Here is a 23,723-nt window from a genome sequence, read left to right on the forward strand (position 1 = left end):
TTACATGTTAAATGAAAATGTTCTGACGCTTTTCATCATTAATACACCAGCTCCCTTTGTGATTGGTTCAGTTGACACTTGTTATTGCAAATTTCCTAACGAAATAAGGTTTCCACGATACTTACTGTCTTCCAATGACACTTCTTTCTCGCAAATCTTGGGAGCCGCGGGAAGATGCAGTCCTGTCTTGAAATCATAGCCGGCTCTCTCTGCTAGTCTCATACCTTGGCGGATGATAGCGCCCCCCTGAAAAGTAAACCGACATAACAGAAACATGCAATTAATGCAAATAACAGTACAGCATAAAATAATATGCAAGCCTTTACTAACAATGAAAGTTTTTTACACCCAAGTGAAAGCAAAACTTTCCTAGTCCATGAGAAAAAAATGCTCCTTTTTGAAATATTCGATAAGAAATGCCAAACTGATGAAATGTCAAGCAATAACATCATCAGTGGAGAGCTATTGGCCTAGATACTAAATTGAAAGGGTGTTAAACAATACAGCCTGACGGTACGAGAATGACTTCACTGCCGGAATATTATCGGTTTTATTACAATTACGTACTTTGTTATCCTCAGGCTCAATTTACTTGAAATATGACAGAAAGACTGCTTGACCACTTGTGAAATACATGAGTCACCAAAACTAGCAACATTCGAATACCAAAAACAAAGACACTCTCCCATGTAGTGCTAATACCACCCGAAATAGTGTTGTACCCTCTGTGCTTCGATTAGGGCTAACAGTTACACGACTGAAACATAAAAAACGGACCATAAAATCTTACCGTGTCTCTCAACTTGATGGCTGCTCTATAATACTTTGTGTCTTTGCTGTTGTAGGCCATGCAGTTGCTCACGATCAAATTGAAGTCCACTTCAAATTCCTTGATGCTCGAGTACTTGTGCTCCTCCACTTTACCTTTCATCGAGGCAAAGTCCATAGGATTCTTGATCACTGTATGGTAATCTGGTGCCTGTTCAAATTACAAAAAAGGAAAGGCATTATTTTCTTGTTTTTTGGGGGTTTTTTTTTTGTTTGTACTTCTTGATGTGCAAGACGTAGATTGTGTATAAACCAGCAATTTATGGTAATTTGATGCAGTCCTTTAAAATCTTTCACACATAGGTTTTTTTTTTTTTTTTGAGAATCAATAAAGAAGTAAACTCCTTGAGAAGAAGCAGGTCTCCCTTTCGCATGTCTCACATATTATATCTTTTGCCGGCAATCTGCCTTATTCATAACCAATAAAAACTGGGGGCGCAGTGCTTAAAGAGACACCGTTTTCTAGGCTAAGGGGAGATGGCATATTCAGAAACTCTGTTTACATTAAAATCATCCTAAATGCTCTTCGGTTAGATGATATAGTGTCTGTCTATTTGTATCACTTTTGTTGCATCGCTTTGAAAATTATACAAAACCCTGTGTTAAAGCTTGACTTGTACCGATGCAATATACATAGCTACCGGCAATCAACGTCAGAATCCTTTATTACATATCTTTTGTTTTGAAGACATCGCCGTATAAATTTGGAGCGTAGCTAATATACCATTCATTCGTCAAGAGAAACCAATTCAGCTGATTTCGATACATTATCATGTTCGATACTTGACTTGCTAGTGAGTGTGTGGTTTCCTTCTTTGTTTTTGTTCTTATTGTTGCTCATTTCTTGTTACAGCATTGAATCAATCAAGTACAGTGTTGTGTAAGCTTGCACGGGAAACTGATTTTAGTACCGAAACCGGTTTTTAGTTTTCACAAAACCATGCAAGCTTAGTGTTGTGTAAATACTTTTAACCCTTAATGGGTAGAAAGTACACCGTGTGTCCATAATGTCAACAGGCAACCACTACTATGCACTCAGTCAGCTCAAACTTAATGATGGTTGAGTTAATATTACACTATGTAGCTGTTTTTTTTACATATATTTTCTATCACAGGTGCTGTGCACACAGTGCCCTTTTACCAGAAGATCAAAATATTCAGATATTCAGTGACTGTATTACTCAGTTCTACCTTCCGAGCAATAATGTCAGGGATAACTTGCAAGTTATCCTGAAGGCAGTTTTTCAATATCGGTGAGCACTTTGAATAGTTCAATCGTTGAACCAAGTCAAACGAATTTCCAGGTTTTAACAGAAACAAGCGCGGGACGAAAATTGTAATCGACATTATGCTATGATTCGTTACCAGCGATACATAATACATGCTCAAGAGAAGAGTTAGGTTAGGTGAAAGCAATCTAGTAGTAGCGTAATTTTGCATTGCACAATTCATTTACATTATTAGAGCACTGTACATTCAAGTTTCCTTATGCATTCCATCTCTATGGTCTCAAGGAGGATTTTAGTAAAATAACCAGTTATCATGATGATGTACAGTTTCTGTCAAAAGTTTGGCCCATTGGCAGAGATCCAGAGAATGAAAACACTGGTGTCCATCAAGACAATTTCATCAAAATACATTACTCGGATATTATACGCTGACAGATTAATCGACCTTTCCGTTCATGTCCGTTCATAAGGGTTAGAGCTACTAATGCTTACCGAACATTATGTAATTGTCTTGTCTCAGAATCAAATTGCCGAAGCAGAGTGAGAGTGTCAGAGGGCACATGAATCAAACACCCTGGAGTCATTTATTACTTTACTGGCAGTTGAATCCAGCCAGGACTGTGCTCTCTCCAGCGTGAACTGTTCACAATAGGACTTCATGAGCTGAAACTGTTCCCAGATGTTATAGGCATTCTACGTATTGAGGTAAAGAAGACCCTTTGTTCTCACATGCGAACGATTAATGTTTTAATGTGACACCGACGTGTGGTTTGATTGGCTCATTCACACAATCTCTGCGACATGGGCCAAAACTTGGGCGGAATGGTACATTGTCATGGTTTGTGTGAATATTAACTGCACAATAATACCGAGAAGTGATTGTGGAGTTAAAAATCTGTTACTTCCTGTATGTAATGTATAATGAGGCCTTAATAGGGATAGGGAACAAGATCATCCTGATATTTCGTCGAAAGATATCCCGGACTACCTCCTGTCTTTGACTGTTTGGGTACTTTACCGTGTAATCATTCATGCAAATGAAACAACTTTAATGGTAAGCCGACAAAAAGTAAAGTTTCTTCTGGACTGAGCAACGTATTCATGAATTAATCGGCGGTTATAGGCTAGGGGGGTGACGATAAATTTTCACTGTGAACTATATCTACAGTAGTATGTATTGTCATTCAGGACCAACCAATGACTAGGATGGATGGATGGATAATAATTTCTCACCTCTTCGGGAGAGACGGGTTCTGCAAAGATGCCTGAGGGGTCAGTCAGCTCCATGTGATGTAACATACGCCGCAAGAGGATGTTGAAGGGCTGGAGTTCCAAGTCAGTGGCGACCTGACTAATTTTCAACTGGTTTGAAGAGAGAGACAAAATACACGAATGCAAGTCACTTTGAATCCACTTTGACGATATTTTTTTGTCACAAAATTTTACAAAGCATCGGGTGACAGGAGTGAGTAAAACTGGAATTGTGACATATGATGGGCGATAGAGAAAAAGAAGATTGTTCAGCAAACAACAGTGACTGATAGACTACCAATGAAGAAAGATATACATAATACCCTTTAACCAGACACTCCTTTCTCTGTAGCCTGCACCCTCCCCCCCCACCCCATCTCCTCCCACTCCTCAACTTCTCCACACTTAATATTTTCATTTCAGAATAACATGAGTCTTAAGAACGTACAAAGATTTGTGACGTAAGATGGACACTGGAGGATAAAAACAAAATCTTGTTTGACAAAGTTAGAGACATCTAGGCTACTGAAAGACTAAGTACTGCTTATTGAACAACTGAAGCAAAATACACACAAAACCCTTAACCCAACACTCCCTCTCCTTTTCAATCCCCTCCCCCTCCCTCCACCCCAGCCCACACCTTCGACTTACAATTTCATAAAATAGATACAAAAAGATCAGTTTCAAAGTGTGTATTTCTTATGCACATAAAAATGTTCAACAAATTAAAATTAAGATCATATTTTAATTGCATCATCACTGTCTTTTCTTGGGGCAGTCGATTTCAGATGCACTTTCCAGACTACTTTTCAAGAAATAATTTTATTGCTCTAATTTTGTGTAGCAGTTTTGAAGACACTGAATTTTTGTCTCCTATATAAAATACTCTGGTTACTATGTAAAAAAAAAAAAAAACATGCTTTACATCTTTGGACTTACGTAGCGTTTCCACAATTTTGCATAACATTTTGCTATTCGATACTGGATAAAGGATTCCCTGCTTCCTTCTTTTTTCCCCATAATTTATTTACTAGTGATCGCAGTGAAAAAAAGAGGAGAACCTCTTGTCAATGTACCTGTTCCCTTTTTAGCTTTTCCCTCTTACGGATAAGTTCAACCAGAAGCCTGGCTCTCTCAAGGTCGTGCCGTAATCTCTGCCAATATTTCAGCTGTTCCTTTAATCTGTTAGCTTTCTGTGTTTCCCGCTGAAAATCAAAGAGAAAATCAAATATTCATACACGGTGCTAAGAGAGGCAGTGTAAATACAATTAAGGGGTGGCAGCCTTAAGAGAATTTTTCTGCACTTCTTCACAATTTGATGATTATTTTACCACACCTACCCAAAGTATTACTTAAAATACTGTAGAAGCGCAGCTAATCCAAATTTGTCACAGAATGGTTATTAGATCCTGTTCAAGCACAATGTCTTCCAAACACAATCATGCCGTAAATCATAATACAGTTAACAATTGCATGCCAATTTTTTTTTTTAAATTAGACATTTTTTAAATTCTTCAAAATTTGAACTGAAAGTTGATTAGTTGCGCTCATCACCAGATTTGTTGTGGAATTTTAACATAAACGCAAATGAGCACAATCAACAGAGAAAGAGACGTTTAAAAGTCTTGTGTCACAAAAAGACACTTGTGCATTAAGAATTGTTCCATTCATGTTACAATGTTACAACAAAATGTTTAAAATCTTGAGGATACTTGGAGACTAGTCAAGACAACATTGAGTATTTTGCCCTGGCGACTGAGACTAGGCATACAGCACAGACTGTAAAACTTGCATGTACAGTGCTACAATATTACCGCTGGAGAAGATGAAGCTATGGACACGAGTCCATAGTCCATAGTCAAAATCAGATCTCACCAGACACTGAAAATGAAAAAAAATTTACTTTTGGATACCGTAGAAGTTGGAATTGACAACCATTCCACAGTATACACAAGTTTTATACTTTTTTGAATATAAATACCCACTGTGTGAAAAGTAGGCTAATTAGGCACATGCAGACCTGTGTCTTCTACATACATCCTTCCTCTAATTGACAAGACATACCATGTAACGATGGAATTTATTTTGTTGACTTTTGTGGTCAACTCTATTTCTGAGGATGACGCACCGGATATAAAACTTTTGAGCAATATTGAAGGGAGACAAAACCTAAACACAATCCAAACTATTAAACTTGGTTTTTCTTATCACTAACATATCTTGAAATTTAGTGGGCTCAACCTAACAGCAATGTGAACTATCTATAGATTCCATGCGTTTCTCTTTTCCAGCACTGATATTTGTCTGAGTTACTCTGAAGTACAAAATAATTCAAATCTCCAAGCAGCAAAAAAAACAAAAAAAAAAACTTACGGAATCTTTGTTTCGTTGAGCTTGATGGTGAGCTTGGAGACGCCTCAAGAGGGGAACCCCATTGCGAGACTGACGTTTTAAAGTCCAGTAGCTAATTAGTCGTTGCACAAATTGTTGCTTCTTTTGGAGAGACACCTTAGTGGTTATTTTGGATATTCTTCAGGAATGAAAAAATAAAAGAAAGAAACAAAAAACAAAGAATGAATGAACACATCAGGTTACAAAATATGAATCCAGTACAAAATTTATCCCTGAGTATAGTGTGTATGTTACAGTAGTACAGTAACTGTACTGAATGTACTATACATTACTGTTGTATGTCCTTCTGTCTGTATCTGGACTATTTTTGGAGAGTGAACTAAGATGTAAAAACAAAAATCTTCATTAGCAGCCTGGAGGAAATTTGTTAAATCATTGCAAAGATTTTTTACTTTTTTTTATTCCATTCATTTCTTTGTATAATACAGTGACAAATACACACAACCGAATCAACTGAAAATCTTCTGACATACCGACAGAATAGTACATACTGTACATGTGCCTATTTTTAAAGTCTGTTGCTGTTCCAAGTTAAGTAATCTGATACAAACACGTGCACCCATCACATTAACTTGAACATACTACTGTACTACACTCCATCGAGTATCCAGGACGACGACAGAGACGTAATATTCCTCTTTGAGTTTCTATCTTTTCGGTGAGCGAGTTTGCTTGAGGGCGTATCCCATTTCATAGCTTTGGAGGATATTAAATGACTTATTGACTCTCACATTACTCGCTGAGATATTGTAGTACAACAGATATCACGTAGATGCATGACACCTGAAGTTGGACTGTCTTTGAACACCCTTACCTACAGTCTCACCTTGCGGACATACGTGCAGTTTAGAATCATGAAACCAACAAGCGTGATGTATGCTTGGACGTATTAATCATTGAGAAATCATGGATATTTATGAACGACTAACTACATATAGGTCCGTTTCCTGACGACAACAATTCACTGCATATCTTTTATTCTACCACCCAAAGTGTCATCAGAGCTTTCAAACACTGCTACAACACCAATACAATAATCAGGGTGGAAACCTGAAAGTAAATAGATTCCCCAAAATGCCCCAACAGTAGAAAAGCCTACGGTACTACTTATCCCCGATTTCAGTTGCATCATTGTTTCTAACACTACAGTACAGTATGTACAGAAGATACAACAACAGTATTTTTAAAAGATAAAAAATTCTCCCATAAAGGAAAGCTCTCAGCTCTGTTGACCCTTGGTGGAAAAAGGGGTACAGTTGCTGCAAGGAGAGAGGAACAGAAAGTAAGTTACTATGGTACAATAAACAAACAAAAACAGAACAGCTTGAAACAAGACTACTCACCTATGGGGTGGTATACAAGGCATAGAGACAATGGGCATCGCTGCCCTTTTTTCGGCTAAAATCTTCCTGGCTTTCTTCATATTTTTCCGGGATTGAGCTTTGGCCTTCTTTGCTGACCATCCAACGCCCTGCGATATATCGTTCTCGTTCTTGTCTTGCATTATGGGCTTCTTCTCCGCATCCGCTGGAGTGTGGATGTCACAGTACGCAGTCTTACGGATGCTTATGGACGTACCGTTAATCCCCACCTCCCTGACAGGCTCCATTTTCATGTAGAGACCGGCCTGTTGGGCGCAGGTCACGTGGAAAGCCGTGTAACAGTTCGCCTTATGGCACTGGATGCAGGCGCCGACGCCGCGCTGCTTGCAGATGTAGCAGGTCAGCTTCCACCTCGCCGGAGGGATATTATCAATGCTGTCCACGGGTTCGAGAAAGACGGTGTTGGCAAACCCCACCTCGGGGATCCACAGAGCGCAGACCACGTGGGCCCACCTGGTGTCGTCAGTCTGCTTGAAGGCGCCCCCTTTGTTGGGACACAGAGTGCAGTCGACCGCCCTCGACGGGGACTGCAGGCATCGGCGGCAGAGCCACTGGCCTTCTGGAATGTATGGCACACCGTAGCACTCCTGGTGCACTGCAAGGTTACACATGTCGCAAAATAGAATCACGTTACTGTTCTGGCACTCACCGTCGTTGCAGATGCAGCAGACGGCGTCCTCGTCGATGAACTGGTTCGTCTCCGTCTTGCCGGTCGACTGGCTCTGGAAGTACGACTCCTTCTCGAGCCTGTCCATCAACGTCTCAAACGTCTCCTGCGAGACGGAGTTCCAGCCGCTCGTCTTCCGTTTCACGTTCATCATCTCCAACCAGGAGTAATCCTCCTCGTCCATGTCGTACTCGACCTCGTCATCCAGTTCGTCCTGGGACTTCTCGATGAACCTGAAGTAGGAGGACGGCCGGTTGGGAATGTCGGGGGGTTCCTCGTAACCCTCCAGAGTTCGATAGGAGGCTTCCGGTAACTTCATGGACGAGGTGATGACGAATCCCTCCTTTTTCGGTTTGGTCAACACCAGCTCTGTCACCTTGTTGGACTTCACCGGCGACAACTTCTCCTTCTCCTCTTCGCTCTTCTCGTCGCTTTGATCCTCCGTCACGACATCTATATTCTCGTATATATCTATCCGGTGGAGCTTCCCGTCGATGTCCACCTCCACGAGTCTCTGAGCCTGTGCGTAGGTCAATCCCTCCCGTGTAGGCGACCTCATGATAGACGGAGACACCGGTATCGGGGGCTGGCTCTGCCTGCCGTTCACTCTTCCTTTCCTCCAGTGACCTCGCTTGGTGGTCGGTGTGGGTTTGTTATTCTGTGGGTTCGCATGGTCAAAATGAAGAAGGTGGAACTCCATCCCGTTCAGAGTCTTGTACACCCTGCCGCAATCTCCCACTGGACACTCATACGGTGGCTTTGTCGCACGAAGGTTGTGCAGAAATGTCTTCACATTGAAATTGAGGGTAGGCATCTTGATGGCATATGCAATGCTGTGCACGGTAGCCCAGCAGGTGAAGGGGTTATCCTCTCAATGGAAAGTTGGGAGTTAAAAGTCTCCCCACCTAACAACCTAAAATAAAAAGGAGAAAACGATAAAGATATGAATGAAAAGATATATCACGTAGATTGGACAACATTAAATATCTTGCGCATGACTGCATTATCAGATCGAAATGACAGGTCTGTATAGGTGGATTCTTAAAATTGCAATGATTTTTACACAAAATGTGCATTTTCCTTTCAATACTGTCTACTCGTTCATCTTGTCCGAAACTGCTCGGATCTGAAAGTAATAATATTTAATAATAATAATCAGCAGTTACATTTTTACGACGCTTAAGCGACCACAAATGTGGGAGAAACCCGCAAGGGCTTATGGAATACAACTAATACATGTTGGGTGGCTTCCAATTCAACATTTTAACTCCAATTTGGAATCTTTTCTATTTAGAAAGTCATTTCAGATCGGAAAACCTCACGATTGCTCTTCGATGAAAAACCCACCTTACTGTACTTTGACCCGGCCGGGAATCTAACCTGAAACCTCCCCATTGCTAAGCCTCATTCATGCTTCAAATGCCACTAGTTGCCTTTATCCACTGAGCCGGTTATATGAAAGTCATTCAGTTGTCACTGGTTGGCACTAGTGCTGTGCTATAAATCTATTACGAACATTGCAGATACAGTAAGCCCTGGCTAATATCGGCTGGATTTTAGAGCCAACCAGTTAGAAATTGGATTGGATTTGAAGACCCTATGTACAGTAAATTTCTATAGACCTGCAAATACTTTGCTATGCTAATACTGTAAGTACTCTAGTTGTAAATTTCATCTAAAGTCAACATGGTCCAATCCTACTGTCAAGTTGCTTCATGTCCATGTAAACTATACAAGATGCGCACAGGGAATAGTTTTCCTGTTCAAATTTTGTCTACCAGTTTTGAATGCTCTTAACTTTGTCTCATAAATACTACTGTACAGTAGTCCTATGAAAGATTAAACAACAACTGCTATGCATCTTGGCACTTGCACACACCTATCTGCCAATTTTACGACGCATTTTGCGATGCAATATACTGGATGAATTATTCCCTGTGCTGCATGTACCATGAACTGGTGACAGCAGCACTTAATCTGCTATATGATTTACCAATGGATGTACAGTACGGTACACAGAAGGATGCCCATGGTTAAACCGCTGAGCATTCAACTGCATTGATCTACTAGTATCCAATTACAAAGTTTATGTAGACAGCATAGTACATGAGTTACACTAAGTATATGCAGAGATGTATCTAGCTTCTGTTGTGCAGAGAACCACACTGTAGTTTCATCATAAACCTCATAACTGAGCTAAGTTAATACAAAATCAGCTTAACACATTACATGCTCACTGTATGCTGAACAGTTGTGTCATTTATTACCCGCACTGTATGAAAACATTGAAATTACATTGAAAGTATTAACGACAGGCTGTGAAAGGGGAGATTTTGCCAGGTTGTTTGCCAGACGCCATTACGGAGACCAACTGCCAAGTGATCGAGGGAAGTGGAAATGTTTACATCTGTTTGACATCGCAGTACGCTCTCAGAAGTGATATGGGTTAACCCCTTCCACAAATTTACCTTAAAAAGCCTTGCCCGACAATGGATGAGCTTGTAACATGCACCTACCCAAATTTAGGAGTAGAAAAGAGAATGCCTCCAACAATTTTGCACAGACTTCTTTCCTTTTAATGGTAACCCCCAATAGACTTGGTTACATTTGAATGATATAGAGTCAATGACGTTAACGCTACTTCATTTTTAATAAAGTTTTATACTGTCTGTACATGTGATGCATACTGCAAACTGTGTTACAAATCAAATTCATTATCGCTGCAATAGCTCTATTAAATGAAGGTAACAATGAGTTACATTTTTGGTACTGTCAGGAGTTTATGACATATATTAATCACTGGTGTACAGTGAGCGTACTTCTAGCGTGTCGTAAATCATCAAACGGAAACTGAGTCGCTTTTGCCTTTTTGATTTTGAGCAGATACTACACTGTACTTGGATCTCGGACATACTGTAAGTACTTTCTACTGTGGTTACTTGTCCTGTAGTTGCACAGAATTGATAAACAAGCTTATACAGTGTAGTACTGTAGGCCTGCAGCAAATAGTGTGTAGTGAATTTGTGTGTAGTGAATTTGTACCAATCTTTTCCAAGCCCTCTTCGTGAACAGGGAGTGTTGAGTACAGTGCGTATGTATGGTGCAGGTAAACAACACCTTACTGTATAACGTAGAGCATCATGAAGCCGATAGGACTGTACATATTGTGGAACGTACAAATATCATGCAATAAAAAATGCTTGATACTTATCCTGTTATTTGAAGGAGAGTTTATAAAGTGACAGTTCTATAGCGGTCGCTGTTACTTGCCAACAAAGACTTATTAACCATACAGTTACATGTAGAGTACATGAGTCAAAGAACAGGCAGTGTACAGTAAGACATTTGTATACTAAACATCACAAGTACATTTTTTTTCACGGTTAAGTTCAATCGATACAACAAACATGAAGATCGGATGTAACATGTATCATTAATAACAGGGATCCTACTGTGTGTACTGTACACCCCCTATCACGACAGACGTACTGATCAAATAAATCGGTTCCAAGACAGCTAACTTAATGTTTAAATACTACAGCGTCAGATAAACTGTATCCAGCCTTGTAGGTCTAGGAGATTTGATAGTTACGTCAGTCAGAGCCAAACTGAGGGGACATAAATAGTACTGTGCGATTGGCGTTACTTATTGTGACCTAAATTTACCTCAGGTGTCTTACGGTAGAATGTAGTTTACCTAGATACACAAAGCTTGCAAAATTTGAGAAGGTTCCATTCATGTACACTTTAATTTGATTGTAAAAGTCCTGTATATTTTGCATTTAAATTTGCTACAACTTTGCAATGTAGCATTCATCCAATAATGCAGATATTTTTTTTCTGGAAATCTTGAGGTAATTTTGTGATCCTTCCCCCCCCCCACTTCCTCCTCCCCTCTCCCTTGTCCCAATAACCTTAAAGGTAGTGCCCCTCTGGAAGTTGCAAATTAATATATTTAAGTATTAATCATACAGGCTGAATGTTGAATATTGTAGGCCTGTATCTAGTAATTACATACAGGTTTGGCCATTGCAAATACTGTAGTACTTATATAATTTCTGTTTGGACAACCAAACTCAGCTTTGGAGGTCATCCAGTGCAAGACTAATTGTTTACATCAAATTCTGATGGCATTATAAAAAATATCCCCAAAAGCGTGAAAAATTGGTGTCACAATTTTTATCACTTTGGACATACGGAAGTAAAAAAAAAAAAAATCCTTGATGCAACCAAAAAGGAAAATTTTACTGGCTGAAAGCAGGACTGTGTTCTATTCACTTACCCTACACATCACACATTGCTATAGTGTACATATTGGTCATTCTTTGTTGTTTATCTAAATATTTTGAGACAACCTTTATTTGTTGTTGGGACAACCGACTGGTAAGACCTGGTAATCCGAGGGACAGCCAGAAAAATCCTGAATAATTTCCTGAGCTGTGTCACTGCTTTTTACAGGTGTACTAAACCCTGAAGCAGTTTCAGTACATTTATGTGAACCAGAATTCATAAGCCTATAAAAATCTCTACCAAGAGTGCAATCACTAAATTAGTTTTTATTTCTGTTAGGCTACTGTACTTCATCTTCAGTCCTACTGAACTGTGAGCCATCAAAGAATTGGTAATTATTCAAATAATGACAAATCACACATCTTGCCACTACACAGTATTTAAACTGCAGAAGCATATAAATTTGACTGTTCTCTATGCTATTGCCAAATGTTATACTGCATACACTTACATGAATACTTGCAGTGTTGTGCTTCATTCACATCGTCCATCATTTTCGAACACTGAAATTACAAGCAGTACATTCATTGCACGGAGCCCTGTTCACATCATATGAGGAACTGTGTGCATCAAAAACAGACGCATTTACATGTATAACTCAAGCTTTACACACATGGTCATTGGAAAAGGAAACCCAAGGCAGACTCCATTAACACACAAGGGGGTTGTGAAAACGAACGCACTTTGGACAAGCATGAAAATAATATCAGCTCGATTTTAAGACAATACTTGTCAAATAGTACGACCTAGGGAAAATGGTTCAACCAACCCATGGCTAAATGAACAGACGAAGTAGCTGATCTTATCACTAACTAAATTGTATTACCTTATAGTTAAATGTTGTTCAAAAGACCTTAATAACATGGCTTTCATTTGCAATATTATGAGTGACTTATCCCTGGCGCTTCTGGTAAACCTATTGATAATGGTATGGCAAGCCAAGTTGCAGACTGTACGTTTAGCGAGGCAACTTTGCAATTATTAAAATAACAAGCAAAATAGCTATCTACACGGTCAGTATTATGACACATTCGCAAATTCGCATCCGTCATTTACAAACTTGGCGAATAGGTAACCGAGGATAAGAACCTGCACAGTATCGTTACTTACCACAGTGTTCGCATATGTTCGGCTCTAAATTGCATGCACAGTGTACGCCAGTACTTGGGCAAATTCGAATGAACAAAGCACCACCGATATAGACTTCCTTCAAATGCGTCCTCCAACCTACACCATTTAAACCAAAACGACACTCTAGGATTAAAATACACATTACTAAATATCCAAAGAATACAACAGTTTGTGACACATTAACAAACCTCACAAAAGAGAAGCATTTTCCAACAGTTTCTTCTGGAGCGCCAGCATCGATTGCAGCCATGAAATGAACGACCCGTTCCGTTAGAAATTCTAGAGTCCGCTCGTCAGCTATAGGTGAAAGGTCAAATGAAGAACTACTAGCTAGCTGAGAAGAAAATAGTAATAATAATAAGTGATGTCACGTCGGCAGTGGTCAACAGTGGGTATGGCAGGCCAACTGTTCATCTTACTTTCAGTGCCAAATAGTGTGTTTGTCCGTTTTCCAACTTGGGAGGTGTAAACTTGAGAGTGGGATGGAAAGAGGCAAATATCTTTTAGTAAGCGTCTCATTAACTTGGTTATGAGTGTGTTGCACATCGTTGCATCAAAAAGCCTTTCATCAAACTAAGTTGTTTAATCGAACTAAAGGAAAGAAGAGAATGGAATCATATTTCTTTTCTCTCGTGCGTAGCGAGCGATATTCTGGCGCAAAAAATACGTGTCAGAAAGAGGCAATACTCTGCAGTGTCTTATCATTGTTTTTCTTGTTGTTGCAGCAAATCATTGGGAACAGCTTATACTTTCCCCCTCCCTAGTCGGTTCCATTTGATTTTAGAAGTTAGGTTCAAATAAGTGTGCAAGTTGTAATAATGTGGCTAACCTACTGATCTCTACGAGTCTACGCAGTGTGTCACAAAAATCAACAGTACGAAACCATCTAGCTGATTAAAAAAAGAGATAAGAATAGTTATCACATGACATAACATCAACGTTGGTAGTTATCATCAAAAATCAGTAGGCCTACAACCTGAACCGTACCTATAACAACAGTGTCTCTTTTGAAGCCATGCCACTTCTAATTCTAAAGTACTAATGCGTGCGAGTCTGACGGGGTTCACTTTCTTATCCTTAGACAGAGCCGTAAACTACTACACAAAGAAGGTCAGACCTTAGTGTAACCATGTAATTGTACTGAATTCTAACTTGCGATACTTTAGTATTACGTTGGTGTTTGTGTTAAAACCTAATGACGTTATGTGTGTACATGTGTTCCGACTAATTTAATTAGTCTAACAGTTACTAGTTAGCTATCAGTATATTCTTACCGTTAACCAACTTTAATTACGGTATCACCAAATTTTGTCAAAGCCAGTGCAAATGTAGGTGGGTCAGTGACAAAGGGCAATGATTCGTGTGAAATTTTACCGAGTGACATTAATTGGTAAATTTGGTAGAATATTGTGTTCGGAAGCTTCATTATTGCCATATTATTTTGGTCGAAGTCTTTAATTGTATGCTAAGTTGATAGCAAATGCCTATTGCTTTAAATGGTTAACAGGGATCAGACACAATGACTTAAGTGTGTATTTGCGCTTTATAAGAACTGTGTATTATTATTATTATGATTATTATTCTCTGAATGGCAAACTGCTTTGCTCCCAGGCAGTAGACAGGTTTACGCTTTCTCACTGTCATATGGTAGAATTTTATAGCCCATATACTAAAATGCTAATTAGCAATCACAGGATCATTAAATAGAGGTGTTAGCTCTTTTTGAACAAGACTTATCTATGATAGGTAAAGCCATCATAGCTCCATGTTCAAAATGGAATACTATATAGGGCTATGAACAGATCTATGACTTCTTCAGGGCACATGTATGTTAATCCAAATATTAACATTTCTTCGCCCCTCTCCAAGTTGACTTCTTCCGTGAAAGCTCTCTGAATTAAAAAATTACCTTGGAAGAGTTTATCCATCCATGCGGTTAACATACAGTAACAACATTGGCTTATAATGCAGTTAATTTATAACACTAACAAGTCACTTATTACAGATGGGGGAGGCTGAATGACTTGCACAGTGATTTCATGACAGATGGCTATCCAATTTACAGTTTCAGCTCATATTTGGATTTTTAAATCATTCGGAAGACCATATCAGATGGTTAAACCGTGGATTTCTCCTCTCTTTAGATATGAAAATGCCAACCAACTTTTGACAGTTACCTGTATATGTTGCTTCTTTTGTATTTAACTTATGCATTAATTTGACCATTGTTCATAGGTGAATGTTACTCATGAAAAATGTATGCCAGCTCAATTTTTTTGTCTGGATGATGTTAATCCTTTTATCATTATCGAATTCATGGCTGCAATGTTACATAAATAATTAGTAATAAAAGGTTTAATGTTTGTTACGTACTGTAACAACTAATCTGGGTTCTTTCTTTCAAGTTTGCTGTGAACCGTTCATTATTTATCAGAATTTGTTAACTAAGTTGTATCGTTATATGAAATGTAATGTCACATTTGTGTAATGTCACATAATAATTACGTAAGGTTACGTAATATTTATACACGTAATATATAATGTTATGTAATAAGAGCAATGCAAATGTCAGGTATTGAAATTCATTAATTTTCTCGTCACTGTAGGTTAACAGTTACAGCAGGATCGCGTATTGTGCCGACCAGTCTATCGAAGCAATGCAAGGTCCATTCCTTTAATGTATTATGCATCCAGCCCTGTACCTGCGCTGACATCCGTCTGGGAATCGAGCTCGTTTCAATGATGCCGGACAGGCAAGGAAAACATTTAACCATATCATTCCATAGAAAATGCAGAAAGTGCTCCCTTTCACAGACTATATAGACAAGAGCAAAAAGACAGGCTTCAAAATTAAGAACAGATTCGTCGCTACAAGAATAGCAGTAGCAAACTTAGTGCAATATTTCCAGCATGGAGTCGAGACTGTATGATGGTGCGGATGTTCAGACACCATTATTTGGAGAGCAGCAACCGAGGGTAAGATATATCTATCCCATCAGGATTTTCTTCTTCTTTTTAAAATTCTTTCTTTTTTTGTGAAGCGTAAAGTAAAGGCAGGGGCAGGGGAGGATCAGAAAAGGCGTAGTAATCCCTCTACCGTGCCGTTTCTTAATTCAAGTTGTCAGATATTTTATAAGTTAGATCTCGAATTCAAAGCACGTATCTAGAATTGTTCTCTTGTTATCATCGTTTATCATGATCATTGGGATTAAATGTCAATATCGAGGTGTGATAGGGCCTGCAAGAGGTCCTGGGCGAACCCCTTTAACAACCCACGTTTCGTGACTGGGAATGTTGGTCCTCGGCAATGCAGTATGTATCTCGGGGTTGGGGGGAGGGGGGTGGGGTCAACCCTCGTTCTGGTAGAGACTCTGCTGATTGGTCACAATGAGAGTTAGGATGGATAGGATGGGAGTCTTATGCTGTCGGTATTACAATTAGCAGGCTTCTTACTGCAGATAGCTAAGCACTGTAACTAATGATGGAAGGGGAGATGGTCAAGTCATCTACAAAGTGAGGTCACTGTGGCATACAGTATCTATGAATAATGTTTTTAAACTCTCAGACAATGGAGAAAAAATTATTTCAGAAACCAGTGTTTTCCCTACAGTCTCAGATAATGTATTTGGAAAATGTTCACTGTTACAGTAGAAAGTCCAAGTTACCTACAATATGTAGCTAGTGTTAGTTATTTCACCTGCAGGCACAAACATTACAAAATTGTCAAATATATGTGGATGGAGTGAACTTTATATACAGTAACCATGATTTATACATTATAAGTAGAGGTGCAGAATAATTTTAAATTATGCTGCAGGACTAAATTATCATGCTGTGTTAAACAAAATTTTGTTTGGATTCTGCCAAGCATTGCCTAATTGCTGTCCAGATTCAATACTAAAACAGCTTCAAAATTTTCATATTAACCAATTTCATCTTTTATTTGATTTGATTAGGACAGAGTAATCAATGGAGTCATTTCAGTACTGGCTATCCTAATTGTTACGGTGAGTCGTGGTCTCTCTGCAGATCAGAGATTTTGTTCTTGAAAGACAAACTGTACTATATATATAAAGAGATTTCATTGCAAAATGGTATTCACATCACGTCAAGATTCTGAAAGTTTTTGTCAGCCCTTCAAGCAAACTCTTCTAACTGAATATTTATGTTAACTGAGAGTAGCACCAAGGAACTACTGACAGATTACAATATGATATCTCGCATTGATGAATACAATCTCGCAAGAGTATAGTTAATATCATATCATCATAGAAATTGAGTTGAAAATGTCTGTTTCTCTTTATTTATGACTGTAATTAATAGAATAGCTTGTTTGACCCGGGGGAAAATAACTTCTCTGTATTAAGTAACAAGTATTAAGCTGTCTGCCTTCTGTATGCCTATTTCGATAGTGCAGCCAGCCTTCCCGATATTGCAGTAAAGTGTTTTGAGATATTCTTTCATGTCAATTGTTATATCAATGCATATATTATTATGATTTTTTTCTAATTATTATTCTTATTTTAATAATAATAATTATTATTATCATTATAATTATTATTACCATTATTATTATTATTATTATTGATATTGATGTCCTTGTTTATGTTGTTGTTGTGTAGTTGAGTAAGTCAATTAACCTGAATTATTTTTCACCCTTTCCCTCCTTCTGTAGTCAACACTCTTGAGTGCAATCTTTACTAGGTCGCCATCCATCGTTTTGAACATAGCTCTAGCAGCTGTTGTTTTAATGGTCTGTGCAGGAAATATCACACTGGTAAGTATACTGTAGTTTTAATGACATGTAACAGGTCACTAGCAAGCTATCACCTTTTTTTTCTCTGACGATTTCCGAAGCATAAATAGCCATTTCTTATTGCATTCGTGTGTGCTCAGCCTGGGTAAAGGCTTGTTGCGTTTGCAACCAATGATGGTGGCCTGGCACAATTATGTCACTGGCCCTCCAGTTTGAACATTGTTTTCTTCAAAGTATATTTATAGAATATGAGAATATACTATACTTGATCCCATATTTTCCTGGCCTCCTAATTGACCCTGGAGCTGTATCCCCCTGACCCCTCCCCACCAGGCTTGCCAGTGAATCAATACACTGGTCGCAATTGGTAACTGATTATGCATCAACCTTAACATTTTAATCCTCCTCTGAGTGAATTGTTAATATATTTTATACTGGTCTTGTATAATTTAAATGGAAAGTGTAACTGTGTCAAAATTGGTCAATATGGTAAGATGCTGTGTGGATGTATTGCTGGTATTGAAAATGATGTGGAACAATGTGTTGATGAAAAAATGTGATCTCCTTTGGTTGGTTTCATGTAAAGCCCAGCTGACCTAAAAAATTGTATGAATCCTTTTTTCAGTAGTTAAAACGTCTATATTTCCTTTGCTTTTCGCAGAAATTAGCGTTGCCCCTGGTTACCTTTTCATGTTTCTTCTGTATCTTTCAGGTCTACTGGTATCGGCAAGGCGACATCGACCCTAAATTCCGAAGACTGATCTATTTTAATGCTTTGACCATCATTTTACTTAGCATATGTGCCAATTTTTATATTTTCAAGGATAATTGTCAAGGGAAATGATCTAGCTCAATTTACTTTGCAGAAGTTTTGATTTCTAGGTTGCGATCAATTTGTAGTACTACATGAAATTGATAATTAAATTAAATGATGTTTAAAAAGAACAACAGCTGATTGATATAATAAATTGATCAGAAAATGCAACAACTAGCAGAATAGTTTAAAAACCCAGAGCTCAAATACGAGAGACCTGTTTAGAGCAAGTTTTAGTAGATGTTGTCTTGATTTTTTCATTGCAATGACAGGGCAGAATACAGCAACTTTTCAGTTTTCAAAAGGGCACCTAAAAAATTCTTTCAAGAAATTGGAAAGACACCTTTTATTTTTTGGTGTCTAAAAAAGTAAGAAGAAACACATAGAGAAATGACATGCAAAAAAGGAACAGCTCATGAGATGGTTTCGTACAATGGTACGTCCAGATCTTTACGTTTCCCTTTAATGGTTGCTAAATAATTTCCCTTTTGTTTTGTGGTGCAAAATGTCGCTGGAGTTTCAGACTGTTATTTGGTCTATCTCTCTTCATGGTAATTATAAGAGCACATATGGCAATTTCATTAATGAGTGGGTTTTTCGACAGTACACTGCAGTGAACGGTAATAGCATAGTTAGTTTAGTCCCGCGGGTTAACCGTTTGACGTAGATGGATGAAAAGGGAATGCCGGAAAGGTACTGGCAGTACATGATTGCTTTGAAGCATAATATTAGGGTAGTACAGTATCGAGTGGTTCTCGACTGGGTGAGTATCGAGAAACTTCTGATACACCTCTTCACAAATCAAATGGAAAAATGCTATTAAGGATCGATGCCTAGCATAGCAGGAAAGCCAAAATGTCTGGTTTATTTTTCTATCAGTTATGTCTTTCCGCTAAACCATTTTGATCAGGAGCAATGCCTGTAGTTTAAACGATTTATTTAAACTGTAAGTTTATCAAGAAACAAATTGTACCCGTTTAAAAATGGGTTAAGACTTCTGTAGCCAAGTTTTCAACGACATGCACTTCTCCGCATATTTATGTATGTATTGTATTTTAGGTCCTCCTGCAAGCAGGAACTCGCAATGAAGCCTCATTGGCCTATCAAAGCCGCAAGCTGACCGAAGTCAGTCTCTTACATTCATATTTAACGTCCATGATTATGAAATGTCAGTTGTCAACAACCCTGTAACTGGACGACATACATTAATCTTGGAGTGACTCAAACCGGGGACCTTATGATTGGAAAGCACTGGTGTTAACCACTGAGCTAACACTCCACAATATTTATTGTTGTAGTTTGTTTTGTTTTTACGGCTGAATGTAATCATGAAAGCTTCATGTTAAATGTAATCAAGCAACGTTTAATATACACAATGTATGCCAAAGGTGGTTCAATCAAATTGAACGATAAATGTCATACAGTAAATGTCAATGGCTTTGTCTTTGAAGAAATCAAATGGTGTGCTCGTAATTTAAACCTCACCCATCTGATTGCACAGCCCCCATCCTCTTCTGCCACCCATGTTATGGTACAAACTATAAAAAAAAATAAAAAGTTCTAAACTGTCAATATAAATTCGAATTATATTTCATTTCTAGAGTGTAAAATTTTAAGATCTGAAATCTCAGTAAATTTCTATTGTAAGGAATGTAAATATCATTGTTTTTGAAAAGACAATTATCATTGACAATAAAAGATGACTTTATAACTCAGAAATGATTGAGTCTGTCTTTTTTTGTTTCTGTTTGTAGAACCGTGTTATCTACTTTACTTACAATCTGACTGAGAAATATGAAACACAGAACTGGTTTCCACTTTGGAAATTTTATGTATGCGAAGGGATGGGGTAGGGAGGAGGAAAGGTGGTGGGGGACTCTGAAATGATCCAGTCACATATAATGGATTAACACAACGTATGTATGTATTTTAGATCCTCCTGCAAGCAGGAACTCGCGAAGAAGCCTCATTGGCTTATCAAAGCCGCAAGCTGACTGAAGTCAGTCTCTTACATTCATATTTAAACGTCCATGATTATGAATTGTCAATTGTCAACAACTCTAACTGGATGACATACATTAATCTTGGAGTGACTCGAACCGGGGACCTTATGATTGGAAGGCACCGGCGTTAACCACTGAGCTGACACTCCACTGTAATACTACTCTAACGTAATACTTTTCAACAATTCATTTAATCAAAGCATCAACCCTTAAATTTTTGCATCACTTCAACAACCGATATTGCCAGAAAACTTGAGAAACAATAGCGTGGCATGTCGTTGTCATAGTCGGGGAAATGGGTCGGATGGTTTCATTGAAATGGAATTTTTTCTACAACCTTCCCTGGAGGTATTTATTATTTTGTTTCATTTTTTTTGCAAGAAATACAGTTGCTGTATAGGTGTGAACTTTCTTTCATGGGAGCTGGGTTTTCATCTGTGGATGCGGGTAGTTTTGGTGTCAGAGAAAAATTGATGTGGGGCTTTTAGATTAAGTTGGATTTTTGTCAACTGTTTTCTGCGAACAATGGTGGTGGCTGATGGGTATTAGTAGACCTGCAGGCAGACCAGTTTGTTTGTATGTATGTAATTTTAGATCCTCCTGCTTATCAAAGCTGCAAGCTGACCAAAGTCAGTCTCTAAGATTCATATTTAACGTCCATGATTATGAATTGTCGACAACTCTGTAACTGGACGACATACATTAATCTTGGAGTGACTCGAACCGGGGACCTTATGATTGAAAGGCACCGGCCGGCGTTAACCACTGAGCTAACACTCCTCTGTTAGTAGAATCTGTTAGCATGTGGGAATGGAGCTATGTGTTGTTGGTGTGGTTTTGTCTTCAATGGAGATCTGTCTTTAGTTTGCAATGGTCTCTTGCTAGTGATGTTGTGGTTCTGCTGGGTGGATCCGCCTATTACGTACAAAAAACACTGAAAAGAGGAGAATAGATGTATTAGATAAATAACATGTTTATTTCTCTCAATTTTTGAAACACTGAAGAAATATTAAATATAATTATTAAAAATGATTAAAAATGATTAAAAATCAAATTAAAGGCAAGCTTGTTTGAGCACCTTTTTTTTTAAGAAGAGAAGAAAAAGTTGCAGCATTTCATCCAGTATTAAGGCACATAATATTACTAGTTGCCTATTGAATCCTAAATTAAGGAATTGAAATGATGCTTATTAAAATGCAATAGATACATTTAGAGAATCTAGGGTACGATTCCTTAAACGACAAAATCGGTATTTAGAAAATCATGCTAGCTTAAAATATCATACACTCCTAAAAAAAAAGGTCCTGAGTTTTAAACAAGGCACACAACCCCTTAAAATTTAGAAATAATAGCTGACTTCAGTCACATTTCACCTCGGCAAATCCGCTAGCTTCACTATTAAATCAGAAAGAAACATGATTTTATAATTCATACTGTCAAATAGAAACTAAATATATATCCCTCGCAAGGAAGCAGTTATTTTTTTTTTTTTTTAAATATCAAGACATTCTGCATCCAAGCACCCTTCATCATACAAAAAAAAAGAGATCCCCACCCCCAGGAAAGTTCAATTAAAAAGGTCCACGTATTCAGTAGTAACACACCAGCCTATAGAAAATCCTCTGAGCAGGCATGCATTACCAGGGGAGAGTAGCTTGTGATAGGTCATGACAGAGCAGCTGTATTCGATGCTAATCTGCAAAGGTTATTACTTAGTCATTACCTTCGAACAAAAACTTAAAACATATTAAACAGAAAAGAAAAAATATTGAAGAAAGAAAGAAAGAATGAAAAAGACATGTACAAAGCATATACAAATATATGCCATACAAAAATAGTTATTTAAGGAACACTTTACAATGATCTCAATATTCTACTTTTCCCAAAAAATTCTACCTTTCAATACTACGATCGATCTCATAATATCTGAAGTGGGTTTGTCAGGAAACTCCAAACTACGGTATCGAGATTTCAAGAAAAAAGCTTCTGTCGTAATTGACTAAAATAACCTGCTCCTATCACTTTTTGTTTGTTTGTAGTTTATTATGACTTACAAATGCCTTACAAATGACTTACAAATGCCAGCTAGCATTGTAGATGTATTAGGTTGCAGTCAAATTTTAGGACCTAAAATTTGCTATTATATTAAAATTTTCTTTAATGGATATACATACATATATCTATCTGTCTACATATCTATATATATGTATATATATTTGAAATGACAATGGAGTTTGAAAGTCCAGAACAGTGACAAAACTTCCAGCCTCCACCCGGATTTGAACCCGGGCCTCACGATTAATATGCTGACACCCTAACTACTAGGCTATGGACGCTGATTGTATGTCCAGAGGTTTGAACCCAGTAAGGAAGGTTGTAAATTCCACTGTATACTTTGCCCCTGTGTTGAACAATGATAAACCTGTTTTGGTGACATATTTGCCTTACTCTAGAGATCAACCATGATGCTACTGTAACCAACTCGAAATCCCTAAAGCCGGACCCTAAAGCCAGATCTCAAGGAGATAATTTGAACAGAACTCTGTTAAATGAAACGGAAGTTAACGACTTAGGCAATGGAATATACATATACATATATATATATTTGAAGTGGCAGTGATATATGATATGATATATATGTATAGATATTATAAATGTATATATTCATTTATATCCTTTGTTTCACTGCATGATTAACTATCACAAGGACAGTCCAAGATACATTATTTACATTCCCATTCAGGTGTCTGTGACTTATGAAAGTTGTAGCCATGCTAGATAAAAAAAAAAACAGGTGGCCACTTCATCCCCTCCCCAGCCCTCTTGTGCTCCCCACTTGTTTTTCTTCCCCGCCCGCCCGCTCTTCCTGAGCAGAAGTAACTACAAACTACACCTTATGACATTCTTGTTTCTTGCCCCCTGCTATACACCAAAAAAAAAGAAGTATAATTGAAGCTGCT

General features: G+C 38.1%; 2 protein-coding genes across 8 annotated transcripts in view; one reads left to right on the forward strand and one right to left on the reverse strand.

Moving 5' to 3' along the window:
• LOC139961652 (peregrin-like) overlaps positions 1-13,520 on the reverse strand; it is a 34,470-nt gene extending 20,950 nt beyond the window's left edge. Inside the window, exons 1-8 of one of the 6 annotated variants that reach the window (XM_071961012.1) lie at positions 13,379-13,473; positions 12,511-12,562; positions 7,064-8,682; positions 5,682-5,838; positions 4,385-4,513; positions 3,291-3,419; positions 791-979; positions 126-246 (exon numbers count right to left, since the gene is read on the reverse strand). In XM_071961012.1, the coding sequence (XP_071817113.1) occupies positions 126-246; positions 791-979; positions 3,291-3,419; positions 4,385-4,513; positions 5,682-5,838; positions 7,064-8,583 (2,245 nt within the window). In that variant the 5' untranslated portion in view covers positions 8,584-8,682; positions 12,511-12,562; positions 13,379-13,473. Of the gene's footprint in view, positions 1-125; positions 247-790; positions 980-3,290; positions 3,420-4,384; positions 4,514-5,681; positions 5,839-7,063; positions 8,683-12,510; positions 12,620-13,169; positions 13,352-13,378 lie in introns of those variants that run through there. The other 5 variants (XM_071961013.1, XM_071961014.1, XM_071961011.1 and 2 more) reach the window with 5 other exon arrangements.
• A 38-nt stretch (positions 13,521-13,558) lies between these two features.
• On the forward strand, positions 13,559-23,533 carry LOC139961653 (transmembrane protein 243-like). Of its 2 annotated transcripts, none has more exons than XM_071961019.1 (5): positions 13,559-13,696; positions 15,797-16,166; positions 17,147-17,197; positions 17,866-17,967; positions 18,659-23,533. In XM_071961019.1, exons 2-5 carry the CDS (start codon positions 16,101-16,103, stop codon positions 18,788-18,790), a joined length of 351 nt encoding a protein of 116 aa, XP_071817120.1. In that variant the 5' UTR covers positions 13,559-13,696; positions 15,797-16,100; the 3' UTR covers positions 18,791-23,533. The 2 variants fall into 2 exon arrangements, with proteins under 2 accessions (XP_071817120.1, XP_071817119.1); XM_071961018.1 differs by lacking the exon at positions 13,559-13,696 and adding an exon at positions 14,103-14,300.
• Positions 23,534-23,723: the final 190 nt, after the last annotated feature.

The sequence above is a fragment of the Apostichopus japonicus genome, chromosome 20 (genome assembly GCF_037975245.1).
Source record: "Apostichopus japonicus isolate 1M-3 chromosome 20, ASM3797524v1, whole genome shotgun sequence".
Taxonomy (NCBI): Eukaryota; Metazoa; Echinodermata; class Holothuroidea; order Aspidochirotida; family Stichopodidae; genus Apostichopus; species Apostichopus japonicus.